The sequence below is a fragment of the Trematomus bernacchii genome, unplaced genomic scaffold (assembly GCF_902827165.1).
Source record: "Trematomus bernacchii unplaced genomic scaffold, fTreBer1.1, whole genome shotgun sequence".
Lineage (NCBI taxonomy): Eukaryota > Metazoa > Chordata > Actinopteri > Perciformes > Nototheniidae > Trematomus > Trematomus bernacchii.
The window spans coordinates 879247-894480 of record NW_022987513.1 but is presented as its reverse complement, the minus strand read 5'-3'; the positions used below and the strand labels follow the sequence as shown (position 1 = coordinate 894480).

The 15234-nt window shown below is 39.3% G+C and overlaps 2 protein-coding genes across 5 annotated transcripts in view; one reads left to right on the top strand and one right to left on the bottom strand.

Annotated features, from left to right (window-relative positions):
• The window catches only part of gdpd5a (glycerophosphodiester phosphodiesterase domain containing 5a), a 37838-nt gene extending 33740 nt beyond the window's left edge, over positions 1-4098 (bottom strand). For all 4 annotated transcript variants that reach the window (XM_034114352.1, XM_034114367.1, XM_034114357.1 and 1 more), the window contains exon 1: positions 3839-4098. The gene's annotated coding sequence lies outside the window, so the exon portion shown is untranslated. The remainder of the gene's footprint in view (positions 1-3838) is intronic.
• Positions 4099-9128: 5030 nt separating this feature from the next.
• Positions 9129-13798, top strand: serpinh1a (serpin peptidase inhibitor, clade H (heat shock protein 47), member 1a). The gene is made up of 5 exons (XM_034114558.1): positions 9129-9299; positions 10301-10907; positions 10985-11083; positions 12468-12700; positions 12796-13798. Exons 2-5 carry the CDS (start codon positions 10310-10312, stop codon positions 13096-13098), a joined length of 1233 nt encoding a protein of 410 aa, XP_033970449.1. The 5' UTR covers positions 9129-9299; positions 10301-10309; the 3' UTR covers positions 13099-13798.
• Positions 13799-15234: the final 1436 nt, after the last annotated feature.

Below are 15234 nucleotides of genomic sequence, written 5' to 3'. Positions count from 1 at the left end.
TGCACTGAGACCTAGCAGAGCTTTGAGCTAAATGCTAAAATGCAAACACAGTAAATAGCATTTGTAACACTATTCTAGTTTTCAAACACACTAAATATTCCTGGATCCAGCACTTTCATCAACACTTGACAGAAAATACAAATGTGTGCACTGTGTCTTTGAGGGAAAGTCTTTAACAGTAAAACCACTGTGACACGACAACACTAGACTTCATTTGTGTTTCGATCAACATGCATTTACCTAATTAAAATATGCATTAATGGTATAATATAAATGTTTAAGTATTTTTAGCTAATTCCTACCTATTAGTAAATTCATATTGTATATGTAAATAGTCAAACTTTAGACTTTATAGATATTTTAGAATCATTAAGATTTAGGCAGATAGGAACAGCTGTGACATCCATCTTAATTTTTAGGTGGCACCTTTGTTTTGTAGAGTCTTTAATTGGAGGCAAATGTGTTTGTGACCAGTCTAAAATCAGTTAAATATGCAGATATTCTGTTGTCATTGGCCAAGTCTTTCAATAAGCCTTAAGTAATGTAAGACATTGGTTACAGCTTCCAGCAATTTCCATCTCACAAATAACTTTCTTTGTTAAAAGTAATTATGACATTTACTACAGATGTTTTGCAAGGAGTCAGCAGTGTTAGCTGATTTACTTACAGTAGCAGGACCTGTGCTGTTGATTGGATGTAATCTGCTGGTCATTTTCTTAACGTATTTGTTATGGTTTCTTTTTTAAATGACTGCATGTAGCACTTTTACAGTCTTTACCACTAGTAAGGGTCTTATTCACCTGCTGAGGGAGACCAATATTCACACACAGTCCCGCAACATTGGCCATGCCATCAGGAGCAATTTAGAGTTACACCTTACCAACAGACACATCAACACGTTGACTGCAGGAGCTGGAACAACTGACGTTCCAATTGGAGGATGACCATCTACTTCCTCAGCCTAAGCCGACCATAACATAGTCCTGTTAGTACAGTATCATCTCTGTATCAGGACAAGCGTCGAAAATGTACTTTGTTGAATTTTATAGATGTCCAATAATTCCTCCGCCAGGTTAGCTGAATTTACAACAAAGCTCTTCCAGGCGGCCTTAGACCACTTCCCTCTCATGAACCTGAGAGGATTTTACTACTCTCCTTTCCTCCCTGCCAGCTTCCAGAAGTTCCCTGGTGAGTGTCAGCACGCCTCCAAGGCTGAGGAACCTTACTGTGTCATAGCTGTCATTAAGTAAAATGTATGTTCTCATTGAATGATAATACAATAATCCACCGAGTCTCAGCCAACCAATTGCCAGTGAGCCTCTGACAAACGAGTCTATTATTAGGCTTTTATCTCGGTCACTGTCGCCTCATTAGAGGCTCCCATCTTTCACTCCTTCATGAAATGTATATATCCATGCATTAAAAGTATCCTTAATCTTTCTGTGGATTAAGCCAAAAATAGAGTTTCCATTAGTGCCACTAGCTGATTAATCATGTGGCGTATGAGGGCCAGAACCCTGTGCTAACCTGCGTCCATCTACTCGTCACAAGCTGCTGCTGGTTAGAGTGAGAGTCTGTCGTCCTGCCCTGCACATCAACAGCCAGTTCTGTGGAAACCTCAGACTTATTCAAGATGGTTCATTCTAACGGATGCAGCAGGTGGCCCAGCAGGGAGCCAACCACTGAGCGAGATGCCTATATATTGATGCAGGAATCAGTCCTAAAACCCAGGAATTAGCTATCTTTTTACCACTTCCGGTTCCCTCGTCTCAAAGTCAAGGTTTTAAGCTAGATGCCTGGAATAAAAAGTATGGTCAATCAACATCAGTAAATATCCCTCTGCTGAATGTACAACGTCTCTATGTGTCTTAAAAACAGCAGATGGTAACAAGTGACTAAATGAGAATACTAAATGTCATCAACAATATAAACAGTGGTGACGCGCAGTCATGGGACTACTTTGTTTATATGCTAATGTGAGCTATTTACTTCTGACAATTTTATTTACGCTTCAAAAACCAACAGATGGTGTTAATATGTTGAGATTGTCTTGCTTAGCAAAATGTGCAAGTATCATTAACATGTGTTTGGCAAAGATCCTATTTTCTGTTATCAAAATCCAAGGTAGAAATCCCATTGCTTTTTGTCGCGTTGTCACGTCTGCGTTTACCTACAAATATACAGTACGTCATCACTGTACCCCTCTATTGGAAGTCAAATATGTCTTCTGCTAACCACATGTAAAAGCACATGAAGACACACACATTAAAGCTTGGTTCATTGGCTTATCAAATACTTGACAACTGGATATTTGCAGAGCAAATGGATTACATCATATGTTCAGTAATTGACCAAAAGCCTCAGTGTTTACCATGCCATAAGATGCATACATGATGGGACATGGAGTCGGATGCAAACCAGTAATGGAAAGCAACTAAGTACATTTACTCAGGTACTGTACTTAAGTACAATTATTGACGTACTGGTACTTAAGTATGATCACTTTATGATACTTATACACTTACATACTACTTCTACACCCCTACATTTCAAAGAGTAATAATGCATTTTTACTGGACTTCAGTTATCAGACAGCTTAAGTTACTTTTCAGAATAAGATTTTGCTTAGTTAAATAAAAAACACAGGACAGACTTTTAACATTATGCATCTTTAAAGACTTAAACCGGTAGAATAACTGTTACAAAACGGTAACAAATATCAGATATATTACAAAAAAGTTAGAAAGAAAGTCCTACAGTAGATATGAAACCGTTGAGTATCATATAAAATGTTACAAAAGCAAACCTTTACTTGATACTACAATGTCAACAATCAATGTCATTCCATAATATTTTCTCAAATGGAGGACGTCTACAGCAGGAGGAGTACTTGTACTTGTGCTACTTCAAGTAAATTATTCTGACAGTACATTTTGAATGCTGTAATTTGACATTGATATATCGGTACTTTTACTTAAATAGAGGAAATGACTACTTCTTCAACCACTGATGAAAACAATCCAGCCCAAAGTGAATTCATGTAACCATTTCTTACTGTTGTGTACTTCCAAACATTGACATTGCTTATTTTCCCAGGGTAACCTACACTGTATTAAGTAAACTGTTAATACTACAGGAGAACACATGGGGACTGATGATGATCAGTTTGGTCCCTGTAATATCTATCAGAATGAATAATAATAAAATGACCCTAATGCTGCTGAAATTGCCAATAAGAGCACAGAGGGCTTCACATCTGATCAAGGGCATCACTTTGTGTTAAAAAGTAGTGGGACATAGGTGACGATTTAGAAATAGTCTTCAATAAAATGTTAGGCAATGCAATGTTAGGGATCAATTTTACTAAGATTGGGAGAAAAAAACAAGGAACTTTGTCAAGACATTTTCAAAGTGACCAAGCATGCATGATTTTGGTCATTTTATGGTGAGTAAAATAGGGTAGGATATTCTGTTTAGTTGATGACGTTGAACATTAATTCATTCTATATTAACATTGCATTTTGTGTTTTCATACTGTGTAAACAAACCTTTCTAAAAGCTTTTGTCATTTGTTACTTATCATTTCTTGGTGCAAGTTTTTTTTTTTTAACATGCTTACAATATTATACTTTTAAAAAGTAATAGGGACGAAATCACAAAAGGGTTTGGGACCCGTCCCAATAGTCCTCACTGTAAATGACACATGCAACAGATTGAACAAATAATAAAAGCTTTAACACCAGTGAGCACAGAGCACTGGTCACAGTGACAGCCGCTCAGATTACAATTTAAATGGAGATAATCCGATAAAGTGCGCACAACACGCAGCCTGCTTTACCTCCACGACAGCCTTTTATCCCGGACAGAGTTGGAGCTCTGGGTTACTCAGTTATCTCCATGGTGGACAACATGTCTCCCTCACAGTTGGACTTTAAGGACGCATGCAGGTCTTCAGAGAGACTTCCTGCGGCCGCATGAGGCAGGTCGGCGGCGCACATCGAGAAGCTGCAGGACTTCAAAACTCTCCCAGAGTTTGTCCTTGGACAGAGACACACACAAAAAACACACACACAAACACGCGCACACACACACACACGCACACACCTCAGTTTCACACTGCAACAGAGCTGTAATCCTCTGACACTCTGTGGGTGGAGCTGTGCGGCACACTGCAAATAATACTGCATCTATTCAGATTTAACACGGAGCACAGGGCTCAGAGGAGGACACTTTTTACAGTGTGCATCATATCAGTGACCAGGGGAACGCACCTGAGCAGAGGGACTGCTACTGGAGGAGGGAGGTTCACTTCTGATGCCACGAAATGCTTTTTACTGTATCTTCAAGACAAATGATTTAATATGTTAAGTTACTATAGGGCAACATACAATATAAGAAACAAATATAGAGTTTTGAACAAATGTGATTTGTTTTTAGTTCTGAGATTAAAGTTATAATTCTGACTTTAATCTCAAAACTGACAAGAGATTCTCAATAGTACGGTGGCCCTGAAGTGCAAGTCAAAACAGCATTTCAGGAAACACCACAGCATTTGAGAAAACGCCACAGCATTTGAGAAAACGCCACAGCATTTGAGAAAACGCCACAGCATTTCACAAAACACCACAGCATTTGAGAAAACGCCACAGCATTTGAGAAAACGCCACAGCATTTCACAAAACACCACAGCATTTGAGAAAACGCCACAGCATTTCAGAAAACACCACAGCATTTCAGAAAACACCACAGCATTTCAATTTATAAGTAAAGGATATTCCTTTAGGAGAACACTTCTTGTTTGTGATTGGACAGAGCCAGCCAGAGAACCACTGCTGTGATTGGTTGTTTTTGCTGCCAGTCAAGAAATGACGCTTCGTGATTGGTCTGCACCCGACAGCGCAACATGTCCCGAAACATCAGCCGTTAGCTGTTAGCACACAGAGCTCACAGCTCCTCATATCTGTTCAGAAACTGGACAAAAGTTAAACAAGAACAACCACAGACTCTCTATGTCATGGTGAATACAGTCGCTGCTTTATTTATGTCTGTATGACGTTGTTGTGAGTTTGGATGGAGCAGCTACAGGTTGGTTTATCCTGATCGATCCGATCTCCATTCAGAAAACACGCATTTTAAAAGCTTTTCGCCTGCGTCTTGTCTGCACCAAATGCTGTGGTGTTTTTTGTTTTTTTTACGCTGGATGTGAACTTGATTTCTATTTTATTAAGATTCTAGGTTTAATAAAGGATTTATCATTCTGATTATGAGGAAGTCCTACTCAGATCCTGTACTTCAGTAAAAGTACAAATACCACAGTGTAGACATACTCTGTTAACTTACAACTATAAAGTAAAATGGTTTCTTAGATAAAAGTACCAAAGTCTAGGCATCAAAATATACTTTAGGATCTGGACTTAAAAATATTAGCATGCATACACATCTCCATTGCTTCACCGATCTGCCATTTGTTCCCATTAATGCCTTTTAAAAGATTGATAAAGAATAAATAAATGTGTTACTAATTATTACTGACACCATCACTTTTAATGCATAGAATACATCCTTTCTAAAGTGTACTTTATTATTTATTTTTGTATAATTTTATTCAGCTGTAAAAGTTAATCAATTCAATATTGATTTATTTCAAATGCAAAACATATCAATAGTACTCTAAAAAGTGAATTGTTCACAGCACATTTCTTTTCAACGCTGCTTCATTTGCTGTCAAAGCTTTAAGAACCAAATAAGACCTACTAGTTTGAGACAACGTGACAAAATGTGCACCTCTTTCTGTTGGCGGTCTCTGACCTTGTTTATTACATTTTTGACCTGATATTTCTCACATGCTGCAGGTGAGAGGTGTTTTGAGAGAGTTAAACCAAGTATGTTACCAGTTCAAAGTGTCAGGACATGCCGGGGAGAAATCAAAGGGGGATAACAGAGGAACAATGTACTCAACCTCACCAGGCATCTCGAGGAAATGTTAGCGTTTCCTGGAATCTACCAAGCAGAATTGCATTAGTGAAAGAGTGGGAGGATTGGACGGGCTTCATGGAGTCAAAACATTCCATGAGCCTAGGTGATCAGAAAATACTCTCAACATCAAGTCTCAGTGTTCTAAGTCCTAATTGGATAAGAACATGCAGTGATCTACACGGCTCTCCTTTTGGTGCCACTAGACTATTGAGATGTTGTTTTGTTGTGTTTGTAGCTCACTTAACATGACACAGGAGGCATATTACCAACACCTGTAGGGAGAAGATGTAGAGCAACGAGTAACGTCTTCTAACAGATCTATTCCAGGCCCAGCAAGCAGAGATTAACCCTTGGCCTGGGATAATTACGTCACATCCCTTTAATCCCAAACAATTTAGCAGCAGCAGTCAAAAGACAAACTTCAGCAGTGGACATGTGGAAACATGTCAGGAGAGGAATTCTAGCACTACCAAATACATGCCAGAAGTGCTTCCGATGTATAAATGTGTGATTTAATTCAAATGACCACTGAAGTGAAATAATGTCTTGTTGTTTTGTAAAAGTATGAGTAAAGTATGATGATAAGGGTGGCAGTTACAGTACCAGGAACCTCTCAGTTGCACAATAGCAACAATAGTGTTTTAATGTTAGCTCTATGTGGACCTCTAGTGGTCATAAAGGGAACTCACACTCTAAACTGAATGTCAGTATTTATCAGTTATATCCAGCAGAGGGCGCCACTTGTGATCACGGAAATAATGTGAAATTAATTAGTTAAAACAGCAATCTGGGTATTTTAGTTTTTTTGTAATTGTCAAATACACATGACTCAAGGAAATAATAAGTACTAAACTTAACTATCTTTAATATTGCAAAAGGGTTACTTTAATGTTCCTGTTTACACATATTACACAATCATTATTTAGGTCATTTTATCAAATGTACCCTTTTTTTTATTAAAACATAATTGCTTTTCAGTAAAAGTGCCAAAATCAAAGGTTAGAGTATAGCTCAAAGCAATGTATGATCAGAATATATAATCTAGTGTTTTGTTTAGTTACCACTTCCGAATTGGTCAGAATATTCTTCTATTTTTCAGACAGCTGGGTCCTGGCTTTTTCTTTCTTTCTTTGCTTTCAGTGTGTTTTTGTTTTATGATGTTTTGTCACATTCGTACATATGATTCAATGCAATTCAATTCAATATGCTTTTTTGGGAACAGCAGGTGTCATATTCTGTACAGATTGCTAAACCCCCTTGGAGCAAATTTGTAATCTGTGATGTTGGACTATAAAAATAAAATAGACTTGATTTAACAGGTGTTAGAGGGGACATGCATCCGCTTCTTCTGGAACTTCCTGCTGCCTGATCCTCTTTCAAACACACACACACCACCACACACACACACACACACACACACACACTACACACACACACACACACACACACACACACACACACACACACACACACACATCACCACACAACACACACACACAACACACACACACACACACACACACACACACACACACATCACAACACACACACACACACACACACACACACACACACCACACACACACACACACACACACACATCATATCCCCAAGCAGGGGGAGGATAAGCATAACATCTAATAACACCAGGAAGAAGAGCAGGAAGATTCATGGGAAAAAATGCAACCGTTCCGTTGCCAAATCCCTTCCCACATCTATACATAGCTATCAGGCTGTACTGATGTATAATGGATGAAATCAAAACATTTGTATTCAAAACTGGATATATGTATTGAATACACAGATAGAGGCACGTGCACACTGACCATCTTCTTATGAGCTCTATTATCATACACGTGACCTCACAATAATTTTGAAAGCCAAAACGGTACTGATATTATTGCCAACTTATATTATCTGAAATAATTGACCAGCTACTGATATAATAATTGTGTTTATAGTTATCAATTTCTTTATTAATAAAAGTTCCTAGTTTATGGTCAAGTAAAGTATTTTTCTGGACTAGATTAACTGGAAATAGTTGTTCTAAGACATAATAATTGATTGGCAGGCGTTGAAACATTACAGTAAGATATTAAGTGACTCACCTTTCTAAATATGAAGGTTTAGTTGATTCACTTCAACTTTAGACAAGGTCTCTGACCCATTCACTCATGCATCAACACCACAGTCGAACACATTACTTTAGCAGTGCGTACTCAAGTGTGGCCTTGGTCAAATGTATAGACCTGGTGGCAGAGTCGGAGAGGGACAATTACGAGTGGCGGGAGGGCAGGAAACGGCTGTAAAAGCACTTTGACAACAACAAAGATCCTTAAAGGTGGGGTAGGTAAGTTTGAGAAACCGGCTCGAGATACACTTTTTGTTATATTTCATGGAATGCTCTTAACATCCCGATAGCAATGAATATCTGAAGTGCTTTGACAAAAAAATCCATTAAAAAATGTCATCTGTGGAAGCCGTAATACTGTAAAAAGCACGACCAATTATTTTAGCCGGCCCGGCTAAAATGACTGGATGGCCTACCTGCCTGTCAGCCTTCCATCTGTGCACAAACTTATCTCGTGCCCTCATTGGTCATGTGCGCGTTCGTGTGTGTTGGAGGAGGGGCTCTGTAAGGAAGTGGCAGTTTTTTTCCGGCTGTGTATTTTCAAATTCTAGCGATCTCGAGCTGATTTCTCCAAAATTACCTACCCCACCTTTAACTCTCATTGTAAGTGTCAACATTTTCTTCATGACCCAACAAGTTTGTATTTTGGCAATTACATGAGTTCAGAAATGAAGCCGTCACTAAAACAATAAGATAGAAGTATGCATTGTAATTTTCACACCAATATACTATTATTATTAAGCTATATTTTATGTCAATACAAATACAAAAAAGATAGTTCTACCATATTTACTTTGTGTATAACAAACACAACTTTATTAATTGGATGAGTAAACAGTAATGAAAGTGTTTAAGATCCTAACAAGAACACTAATATTTGGGTGCAACCATAATCAGTGAGTAATACAGGGTAACTTTATTATAGGTCAGAGGGGTGGGTGGCTTCAACAACTTCAGGCTTTAGGACCTGGGGGTTGCAGATTCTTCTCCCACTGCCCCTCACTATGGGCGGAGGAAGATTCCTGAGCAGAGATTTTAATGCTCTGTGAACCGGGCAGAGCAATTCCTGCAATTGTCTCATACAATTCTATGTTTGACTGCCATTTACATTATCCTCACATACAGCAGATCAGGGGATCTTTTTGCAGAAGCTTCAGGACAACCTGCTGAACTGTTGAAAGAGCCCAATAAGGTAAGATAAAAGTTCTGGAAGTAAGGGGGGGAGGGAAAGTATGCAGTGTAGTGTTCAACTTGTGGGAAATGCCCAGGCATGTGAGAAGAGGCCACAAACTCAGATCTGGGATAAGGAGTCAAATATTCCATTGTAGTCCTAAACTGTGTGATTCTTGCAAGTTGTTTTAAAAAATGTACAAAACGTAAAAGTATGTTGCTTGCAAGTATACATGCACATGAGTTCAGAGAATTAGGGAGGTGGCTGTAGAACATGCAGAAAATAACATAAAAACCAAATGGATTTTCATTAAAAGAAACATAGTATGATTATCACATGCAGTGTTACCTTAACATGCTATTCAGATCATATCATCAGCAGTTGATGAATCTATTCATCCTTGGTCTTTCTGTTTTCAAGTTGCAGCACAATAAAAAAATGTATCTTCCAACACTAATCATTTCAAATAACTGGAAAAGTTGCTGTTAATTGAGTTATACAGACAATAAACTCTAAAACGTAGCCGTTTGCCATTGATCTCTTTAATGCACATTGAAGTAAGCCCATCTCTAACCCTAACCCTGGCATTGGTTGAGTGTGTGTCAGCATGTGATCACTTTTTCCACGTCATGGGAAACTGATCAGCATCAACCAGACTCGTTCCTCTAGAGATTTTTTTTGAAAACTTAAATCGTGTGTGTTGCCAAGACATGAAGAACTCGTAGCTGGCCGCATTTGTTTCTTCTTGACATCCTGTAGCTGCCTACGTGTCTGTGGTGTAGGTCTAGCCTCGAGGTTTATTCGGGAGAGACATTTTTGAATGTCAAGGCTTAACCCAACTTGCCCTGCTATTATCCTTAAAAAATGCCTATGAGGTGCTAAAAAAAAAGGCTTCCAATTTGGAAAAATAAGTTAAGATATGTGAAACTAAAACAGAACAAATTAGCCAAGATAAGAGTTTGGCTCGCTTAAATCAGTACATTAATAAGATTTGCTTTATATCTTTCTTTATCTTTGATTAGCATTCCAACATGTGGGTGCAAAGCCTGATGGCCCTGGTCCTCCTGGCTACTTCTGCTTCAGCTGCTACCTCGGCTTCACCAAAGAAAGTCCTGAGCAAACACGCCACCATCCTGGCTGACAACAGTGCAAAGTTTGCCTTCAGTCTCTACCAAAAAATGGCTAAGGAAAAGGACGTAGAAAACATCCTGATCTCCCCTGTAGTGGTGGCCTCCTCTCTGGGTCTGGTTGCTCTTGGGGGCAAAGCCTCCACTGCCTCTCAGGCGAAAAACATTCTGAATGCGGCTAAAGTCAAAGATGATCAACTGCACTCTGGTCTGGCTGAGCTCCTGTCTGAGGTGAGTGACCCAAAAACCCGCAATGTCACCTGGAAGATCAGCAACCGTCTCTATGGACCCAGCTCCGTCACCTTTGTGGATGAGTTTGTCAAGAGCAGCCAGAAGCACTATAACTGTGATCACTCCAAGATAAACTTCAGAGATAAGAAGAGCGCCGTGAACTCCATCAACGAGTGGGCGTCCAAGTCTACTGACGGCAAACTGTCCGAAGTTACCAAGGATGTGGAGAAGGCTGATGGGGCGATGATCATCAATGCTATGTTTTTCAAACGTGAGTATTAAACCTGCAGATGTGCAATATAATTCCTTTAAATGCTCTTAAAACTAACTGATTTGTATTCCTCACAGCTCATTGGGACGAGCAATTCCATCATAAAATGGTGGACAACCGTGGATTTGTGGTATCCCGTGGCTACACTGTTTCATTACAGATGATGCACCGCACCGGTAGGTTGGGACAGTCCAAGTATATATTCAGAAACAAAATTCATTAAAATCTTTTAGGGAAATATTCTCAAAGGTTCTCAATACAACATACAGAGCAGCTAAAAACTATTTAATATGTAAAGATATAGCGGGGTAATGTCTACCTGACTAGTAACTAATGAAGTCATTCTCCCTAAGTGTGTGTCGTAATCCCAGATTCTCAGTGCTTTAGTTAAGTAGCCAGTGAGTGCTGTTCTTTTTGATGGTGGGCCGAAAAAGGCATTGCGCTGGTTTCCTTCACAAAAGCTGATGGGTTTTTTACTGACATATTTTATGTTGTAGAACAAAACGTTAAAATCTCCTAAATTACTTAACCACAGACCTTATGTTGTGCATTTAATGTTGACTCATTTCAGGGCTCAAGGACTCATTCCTCCATCACTTGATGGCCACCACTGCTCTGTGGTGATGGCGGGGTTACTGCTGATAGCACCTTCTTAGCCCACTGAACTGAAGAAACTGAAACATTGACTATAATTAAATGTATTATGTCAACAGATTTAGGTTAAACTTAATATTATAGCTTTAAAATAACCTAATACAGTGAAATGTGAAATTGTGTGTGGCCACCCTCCAGCTTATGTTATAACACTGTTGGTCCCTTAGCTGCTAGCCACTTTCGTTTCGCAAATAGCCATTATAAGAGACGTGTGCAGGCAAGTGTTAAAAGAACAATTGCCCTTTATATAGTGGGATTAAATGTTCAACTGTGTCTGAGCAGCAATTTTTGGGTTGGTGTTGGAAATCACTAACTTTTTTTTTACAAATGGTAATTTCTTTATTTAGGTTTTGTATGGATCAAACAAACAATATATAGAGTGTTGATTAATCAGCAAAAGAGCTGTTGGTGGATACAAATTGTAATTTGGACAGAGCCAGGCTAGCTGCCCTCGCTTACAATCTTTAAGTCAATTTCTTTTTTGAAGTTAGGAGAAACACAATAAAAACAAAAACAACTTAAAGGCATTTTAAAATAAGTCAGCAGTGATGTGGCAGTGCAGTGTGTGTAGTTTATTGTCTGTGAACAAATGCTACAACTCTTCCACCTGCTGATTAAAGTGAGGGTGCTCTGTTAGCCCCCGAGCTAGCAGCGACAACGGCTCAAGTTTAAGGTGGAATTACTTTTAATGTGGGCAAGCTATTCCCATGTGACAAGCCACTTTACTTTCAGTCTGTACACAGAACAAATAAAAGTAACTCAAAGAAACAGAAACATCTTATGACCAGAAAAAGAACAATTTAGCAATATAAAAGAGTCTACAACAGAAAGTGTAAGGTGTTTTCAAAACGTTATTGTTAGCAGATAATGCTAATTATGTGTAATACATGTCATTTATTTCCACAGGTCTCTATGGCTTCCTTGATGACAAAACGAATAAGTTATCCATCCTGAGCATACCTCTGGCTCATAAGAAGTCCACTGTGGTGTTCTTTATGCCCCACCATGTGGAATCTCTGGAAAGGCTGGAGAAGCTGCTGACCCAGAAGCAGCTGGATAAGTGGATGGGCGCGCTGAAGCAGACAGCAGTAGCTGTGTCTCTGCCCAAAGTCAGCATGGAAGTCAGTCACAACCTGCAGGTAAGACACTAAAGATGACCACATCTCTTAACTTCTGATTTAATTGCTGTTTTATACAATTTGAATTACACACTAACTTCCTGCTCCCTTCATAGAAACACCTCGGGGAGTTGGGCCTGACAGACGCTGTAAACAAATCCAAAGCTGACTTTTCCAAAATGTCTGGGAAGAAGGACCTCTACTTGTCCAGTGTGTTCCACGCCTCAGCCCTGGAATGGGACACTGATGGAAACGAAATGGACACGAGCATCTTCGGCACAGACAAGCTGAAAGACCCCAAACTGTTCTACGCAGACCACCCTTTCATCTTCCTCGTGAAGGACGAGAGCACCAAGTCAATCCTCTTCCTCGGCAGGATGGTCCGGCCAAAGGGTGACAAGATAAGAGATGAATTGTAACCATATAAAGTAAAGCTTAACGGTGTTTGTATTTTTTGTCTATGTTTTATTTCGCACTAGAGCATTCCTTCACATTACAGGCCGCCAGCATTCCACAACACACGGCTAAAGAGATGTGTTTAAACATTTCATCCTGTATTTAGTTAGCAAAGCTTTTTGCACACCTATCCTTTTTATCGTGATGAGTATTTCATATCACTATGTCCCATTTTAGTTTGCATTGGCAGCACACAATACGCACTGAAAACTTCATTCAATAGGATCATCATGATTATTGCATAAAATGTAAATGCATTGGTATTGTGCCAGCACAAAAATTGTCTCAGTCTTAATATTTTTTTGTACAAGCTGTACAATAATCTTACTTTTGTAGAGCTGTGCGGTGTGATCCAAAAAGTTTGTAAAGCACACTGCTTTTTTATGTGTCAACTCCAAGGATGTTCACAATTTCTCGCACATCCTTTGCAATGCTTTCAACCAAAAGTTCTACAATATTTATATTTGACCAAGAGGCTGAAATGCTATTATAAGGTTATTGATCCTCTCTGGATGCACTCATCTACACTGGTAAACAAACCAAATTGTGACCAATTTAAGACTTATCTATAAAACAATGTTTCTGCAAATGATCTGACAATTTCAAACTTGAATGGTTTTACACTGTTACAAATGTCCAGTTTTTGCAATAAAAGTATATATATATATATAAAGAAAAAGGTGTCATCCCTGTTTCAGATATTTTCTGTTGAAATTGTTCCTTTGTGTGAGAGAAGACTTTCTGTTTGCAATAGCAGTTTAGCCTCCGGCAGGTCTGTTGCCTGCAGTGGGATTATCCATCTGAATAACATGAGAACATTCCAGAGAGGGGGGTTGTGTGACCCCCTGGGCAGCCTTACTTCAGCAGGAAATGTGATAGGTGCAATCGTGCCATAGTAAACATTGCCTCTTTATCAATGAACTGTAAATATTTAGACAAAACAAAAATATTTAGGACCATCCAGCTGGGTTCTGCAGCTGCGCCAATGAGCAAAGCATTAAAAAATATAAGTGCCACACCACCTACATCCAACATTAGGTTCCCAATGAAAACTACAAGAATAACAGTCAACATTGAGCAAATCCTTCATTATTTATTGGAAAGGGTTTAAATAAAAGATCTGAATATTATAATCTAGTTGGAGAAGACTAATTTTGAGATTAATCAAATCAGTAAACATGAGAGTTGTATTGTCACAACCAGGGGCGTCGCCTGGACCTGAAAACATTCGGGTCTTAGCCCACAGTGGCGGCGGCACTACAGTGGCATTTTTTACTGCAACACTCCCCACACGCACACACACAGTACACCCGCGACTGTTACAATGAAGGCTCGATAATCAGCTCACGGCATATAGGCAGGGGTAAAGTGGTATTTTTTATGAGTGGGTGGCTCACCTCCTCTAGGGGGTCCGGGGGGATGCTCCCCCGGGAAGATTTTTTTTTTTAAATATTGAAGTTAAATGCATCAATCTGGTGCACTTTGAGAGCAAAATGAAGAGATCTATGGATACCTCTCTCAACACCCATATGAAGCAGAACTGTAAACAGATGTACTTTTTCTTTATGGATATTTTACTAATCACTCCCCTTTTAAACTCTATTCTTGTTTTACTGCCATATAGTATTTCATAACTGTTTTTCCTTTATTCTCTTTTTTTTAATAACTATAATGATCATATGAAGGTGTGCCGCGGAAATAATCTTTTGAATAATTTGTGACCAAACCGTTTGAGACCCACTGAGATAACTTAGACTAAAGTTAACTATCTAAACACTCAGAAAGTCCTTTAGCTCACCTGAGTCTCTCAGTCTGAGAGGAGAGGACTCTCCTCCAGCTTATGTCCGTTAGCGCAGCTAGCTAACCAGATGCTAACAACACGGTCCATGCTGACACCGGTCTCTCCCTCCCCCTCTCTCCCTCTCCCCCTCTCTCCCTCTCTCCCCCTCTCTCTCTCTCTCACATGCGCTATTGCCACACACACACACACAGAGCCGAGCTTGAATGACACACGTTTATTTCCATGCAACTCTCTGATTGGTCTGGTGTCATGCCTCTGTTGCATTCACTGAACACGGGAAATTACAGTGCTGCCGTCC